This window comes from Orbicella franksi, chromosome 4 (assembly GCF_964199315.1).
Source record: "Orbicella franksi chromosome 4, jaOrbFran1.1, whole genome shotgun sequence".
Taxonomy (NCBI): domain Eukaryota; kingdom Metazoa; phylum Cnidaria; class Anthozoa; order Scleractinia; family Merulinidae; genus Orbicella; species Orbicella franksi.
Genome location: NC_138148.1, coordinates 3,260,872 through 3,266,934, shown reverse-complemented (window position 1 = coordinate 3,266,934; position 6,063 = coordinate 3,260,872). Strand labels below are relative to the sequence as shown.

Here is a 6,063-nt window from a genome sequence, read left to right as displayed (position 1 = left end):
AAAAAGAAGAAGGCTTTCCAACGCATTCGGTGTATTAAGGATTCTGTTTTCTCTATCAGGATTTGTAGATACTTGCTTTTATAGATATATATATATATATATATATATATATATATATATATAGGCAATTGTGGAAAACGAGGACGGACAACTTCGAGCGAAAAAAATATATATATACAGTAAAAAATCTAAGAAATCTAAAAAAAAAGTTTAAAAATTTAATAAAAATAAACGTTTCGGTCAAAGACCTTCATCAGTTGCAGTGCCAGTTGCATAAACCCTCGCAACATTAAATCTGCTAGAGATAATTTAACCAAAGGGGAACGGGTTGCGTTAAAGCAATTTAGAAATTCTGATGTAGTAATTCGGATACAAGATAAGGGTTCTCGTTTCGTCTTAATTGATAAAGGGGAATACGAGGATAAAATGTTTGGCCAGCTTCATAACCAGCTCCATTATAAATCCTTACAGGAAGATCCTACATATAGGCATTTGGCTGCAGTTGAAAGTTGGTGCAACAAATGGGTCAGAAAAGGTGAAATTTCAGACCAATTAGCTAATTGGATAATTAACAAAAAAGCCAAACCAGGGGTCGCCTTCGGTAATATTAAAACCCACAAAGCAGGGAATCCACTCAGGCTTATCACATCGTGTTGTGGTACGGCCATAGAAAATCTTTCAGCCTTCAGTGAATTTTACTTGCAACCGTTGGCTCGTAAGTTGCCATCTTTCATCAAGGATACGACCGATTTACTTAATAGAATTGAGGATCTTAACAGGAGTGGCCCTTTTCCCGAAGGCACCCTTTTAGTTTCTTGGGATGTTGTGTCAATGTTCCCTAACATAGATAATCAACTCGGTCTTACTGCAGTAAAGAAGGCACTGAATGCCAGAGAAAACCAGCTTCCATCCACTAATTGCATTTTAGAAGCAGTAGAAATTTGTTTGAAGAGCAATCACTCGGTTTTTAAGGAAAACTTTTTCCTACAAATTCATGGCACAGCCATGGGCCCAAAGAACGCCTGTAGTTACGCGGATCTTGCCATGGGGGAAATAGATTATCAAGCTAAATTTTCTGGCCCCATAAAGCCGACTTTATGGTGGCGAAACCGTGACGATGTTTTTGATCTCTGGCAACAAGGCCTTCCTGCACTGCATGAGTTTACTGACTTTATAAATTCCCTATATCCTACCATTAAATTTGAATTAGTTTTTTCTGAACGCGAGCTTCACGTGCTAGATTTAACTTTACATTTCATCGGGGGTTTCATCCAGACAGACGTTTATTCAAAGCCAACTGATAGCCACTTGTATCTTCCACCATCAAGTGCTCACCCCAAACACGTTTTCAAGGCTATCCCTTATGGCATAGCAACTAGGTTACAGAGAAACTGCTCTGAACAAGTATTTCTTGCCGAGAGAACAACTGAATACAAGGGTTATCTAGTCAATCAGGGTTATCCCACAAAACTAGCGGAAGATCAATTTTCTAAAGCCTTAACTACATCTAGAACTGACTTACTTAGAACTCGTGCCAAAGCTGAGAAGAAATTGTTTCCATTTGTAACAACATTTAATCCAAATTTACCTGATGTTGGTCGCATCATCGGAAAACACCTAGGTATTTTGGAATCCAACCCCAAATTAAAAGAATTTTTTCCGCCAAATTCCATCATAGCCTCTTTTCGTAGATCTAAAAACCTTAGGGAGTTGTTAGCGCCATCTCGTTATGGCTCTAACACTAAGGTTGAAGAGGTTGTTGAGGTTAAGGGTTGCTTTAAATGCAAAAGAACAAGATGTGATCTCTGTCGCAACTACCTTGTTGAATCAAATTCTTTCCAAAGTTTTCAAACAGGCAAGAGCTATAAGATACGATTGAAACTTTCCTGTGATTCAAAAAATGTCATTTATTTGGCTTCGTGTAAGAAATGTAACTTACAATACATTGGCTCTACAACAACAGATTTTAGAGTTAGATTTCGCAACCACAAGTCTGCTATGCGGACCAAGAAAAAGACTTGTGAGGTAGCGGTGCATTTCAACAGAACACCGCACGACTTAAACGATTTTTCTTTCCAGTGTATTGATCAAGTGCAGATAAATGCAAACAATACAAGTAACATCGAAAAGCTTTTAATCACTAAAGAGGCATATTGGAGTGCACAGTTGTTCTCTCTGGCACCTTTTGGCTTGAATAAACGTCAGGAATTCCACTCGAAAAAAAGAATAAACTACAATTAGCGCAAAAATAACTTGCAAATTTGGCGGTTATCTTAGTTCAGGTGTTCAAAGGCCCTGACCTTGGATCTTGTTAGCTTTGTTAGCGCTAGGTTTTCTCAGGGGCCCCCATCGGGGAATTTATTACATTATTGTTGTTTAAGGGCCCTGTTTAGGGCGCCTGTTGTGCCTTGCCGCGGCATAGTTTCAAGGGCTTTGTTTGGGGATTTTGGGACCGCCTTTTTTGAACATTGAATATTTTACACGCGGGTCCCTTCACACTTTCGGCTGACTCGACGAATCGCGTTACTTTTTTGATATTAATCTTATTTGTATTATATTCGATTATTTATTCTTATTTGGTTTGTGTCTTTTGAGTTTTGTACCGCATTGTCATAGTATCTCGCTTAGTAATCACCGATTGTTTATCATTGGTTAATTTTTTCGTTTTCATGTGTTACCACGCCCTGTTATGTAATCATCTTTGTAATATTATGTCATTTTTTATACTGTAAACTTATTTAAGGTTATTGTAATTTATTATTCACTTGCACTGCAACTGATGAAGGTCTTTGACCGAAACGTTTTAAAAAAAAAATAAAAAAATAAAAAATAAAAAAAAGGCACTGCAACTGATGAAGGTCTTTGACCGAGACGTTTATTTTTATTAAATTTTTAAACTTTTTTTTAGATTTCTTAGATTTTTTACTGTATATATATTTTTTTTTCGCTCGAAGTTGTCCGTCCTCGTTTTCCACAATTGCCTACAAATTTCATTACTCGAGGTTTGGACTACGAATCCTTTTGGATCCTTCTGGCGCGTGGCATCCCTGTTGGCTCGAAGCACCTTAACTTTTTATTATATATATATATATATATATATATATATATATATATATATATATATATATATATATATATATACATACATACATATATATATATATACTGACTGCAGACAGTACTGTTTCGGCCTTTTGGGCCTCATCAGTGCAGTGCTGAAGACTAGGATGGAGGCTAATCTTAAAAAGTCGCCCCAAATACTACACATGTGGTAGTATCTAAGCCATTACCAGAGTGCTCAAACTAGCGAACTAGTGAGCATGCGCAATTGCAACAGTAAGTTTTTTTGTTTTTTTTTTTTTCAGGTAGCGAAATCATTGACCGAGTCTCGGTGTTTCCAGATAAACCGCCAATAGTAGGTCTTGCTGAAAATCAGATAAGGAAAAAAAAACTGATTTATGAACCGTCCAAATTAAACTAGGATTTTCAACAGGTCCGCATCCCGCACTACAATAATTTCGGTCCCACGCGCATGGGCCCTGCTCGGAATCATTTTCCTGATTCGGCCTGGTTTATCTCACATTTCTCCGCCTAACGTTTAAGTCGATTGTGATATTTTAACCTCTAATGTGAGCGATTTTGTAGCCAGAGGTAAAAAAATTGACTAGCCAGGGCTGTAGCGTGTTCAAATCTCGGATGCTTCAGGTTTTTTGTACAGAACTGACACTCCACGGAGACTTATCCAGAATTTATTCGGAGTACGCGAAATTAAAAGTATAACTGCGAGCTGAGTGAACTCCGGTAATAGAACATATGTTTGGGTTAGGGAACCAAAAACTTTTCAGACTTGTATAAAAAAAGATATTCTGGAAATTTCCTTTGAGTTACAATTCTTTACATATTGAATGATTGAATGCTGTTGACTGTCAGAAGAGGCCGTGTGTTATCTTTCGGTTGCTAATTTCCTTTCTGTTTCTGACTTGATTCACGTCTTTTCGTGACCGTTGTGAATGGCTTCCTTCCTTTCCTCGTCAGGATTATTAAAAGATACAAATTTTAGCATATCAATTTTTGGCGAGCTTCTTAACTTTCGTTTTCGAGATTTCGTAATAAGATTTTGACTGTTCGCAATCAGTTTTTTGAAGCATAACTTAACTGACACATTAATTCATTGCAATTCACAGTCCAACACGTTAATCATTAGGTCATGTTTTCATAACTTCAATCAATAAATAGTCATTTCTCAGTTGCTAAACTAAGAGAGACTACTCACTCACCTTTAAGCTGGTGTTCACGAGTAATGAATCTTGAGCAAATGCAGTATCTGCTTTCGTCTTCTCTCTGAGATGGAAATGATATATCGCGTGAACATGACGTAGAGATACTTATATGTTATTTGCCGGCCGGGAGTTCTGTATTGGGAAAATCTGTGCCCTCGCCTTGCGGTCTCGGGCCGTAATCAGACCGAGGACACAGTTTTTCGCAAAACGGACCGACCAACAACGGAAAATAAATAAAATAATGGGTTTATTTTTCTTCTCTACGATATTGCTTTGAAAATAACTTTTCTGTTGAATTTTTAAAATAATAATAATAATAGAGAGATTAAGCATGACGTTACGTCAAACGGCAAACGGCAAAGATTACCTCTGATTTTTTATTGTTTTCTTGTAATCCTTAAATAAAGCACACAAAAATAGAAAAATGCCTCCTACTATTCACCCCAAATACAAATATTTTCACTCTCCTGTACAGACAGCTGAAGACAGACGGCAAAAGTTTCATTTTTGCCGTTTGCTGTTTAACGTAACGTCATGCTTAATCTCTTTAATAATAATAATAATAATAATAATAGTAATAATAATAATATAAATAATAATAATAACAATAAAATTAATACTTTATTCATATAGCGCTATATCTATCGCTATCCAATAGCGCTTTACAATGATTTTAAAACATGACTAAAATAAAATAACTAATAAAATAACTAAGCTGTAAAAAACATTCTTATTAATTAAAACCGTTCAGTTCAATTCTTGACTTTGTGTTGAATGTTTACATTTTACGGTGTTTTACGCGAAACAAAAAGTTTGAAAATTTGCCAAAGTTGGAAATTTCGGAGCGGTCCTTACTCGGGGTCCACCGGATCGCTTTAGCGCACGCGATTAGTCAATCAGATTTAAGGATCTAGGATTCCGGACCACTGAGAAGCTGGAGATGAAATAAGAGCTGTTACTGACCAATTCAGGCGAGTGTAGAATATCTAAATCTTGATCAAGAGTGGTGATCACATTGAACTAAGTCAACATTTGTAATCAGTTTTCAATACAATTGATCTAGGTCATGACATCATCACAAAAATCAAGAAAACTATAATTAGTATAAAGTGACAGAAACTACTCACTCACCTTCAAGCTAGTGTAGCTGGGTAAATAATCTTCAGCGAATATAAAGTCTGTCCTTTCTTCCCTCTGTTCAACTGATAGAAATAAATACATTGTGTGAACAAGCACGAAGCACAAAAAGAAATGTTCTACTCTTTAGCTACACATGGTGCTGAGGTACATTAATGAACTCGGTTGATATTTCTATAACTGGATCGAGCAAGTTTTATAAGAAGCTGCTCTAGACGGTTCGGTTAAATTATTTGGGAAGCAGCGCAAAAACGGCTAGAGATGAGGGAGAGGTATGTTTTCCCCGCATTCCACACCCCACCCATATTTTCTCTCGCTGTTTTTCTGCGCTGATCCTCAACTAACCGAAATCATGGAACAAGCTAACTTTTCTAACACCAGAAAAACGCCGGGCTGCTGAAAACGTCTGGTGATACTGATTACTGTGTCACTGACCGCGTCTGGCTAGTGTGCTAACAAACATTGACTTCTTGCAATAAAAAACAAGAATTGACGGACCGAGCTGCTTTGTTTTGGTCGTGTCATATATTTTGTTCAACTTAAAAAAGGTCAATTTTCCATAGGAATGTTGTAGTATCACTAGTATGTTGATAAAGCCAACTGCCGTCCAAAATTTAATCATATTTATATTGAGCCAGATGAAGAA

The 6,063-nt window shown here is 36.8% G+C and overlaps 1 protein-coding gene across 1 annotated transcript; it reads left to right on the top strand.

The window, feature by feature from the left end:
• Positions 1-312: 312 nt before the first annotated feature.
• LOC145485949 (uncharacterized) lies at positions 313-3,055 on the top strand. Its single transcript, XM_081464614.1, has 2 exons — positions 313-2,785; positions 2,859-3,055. The coding sequence occupies exon 1, from the start codon at positions 427-429 to the stop codon at positions 2,239-2,241; it is 1,815 nt and encodes a 604-aa protein (XP_081320740.1). The 5' UTR covers positions 313-426; the 3' UTR covers positions 2,242-2,785; positions 2,859-3,055.
• The last annotated feature ends 3,008 nt before the right edge of the window (positions 3,056-6,063 follow it).

Coding starts and splice junctions, on each gene's coding strand:
- LOC145485949 (XM_081464614.1), top strand. CDS start 427: ATGTTTGGCCAGCTTCATAACCAGCTCCATTATAAATCCTTACAGGAA.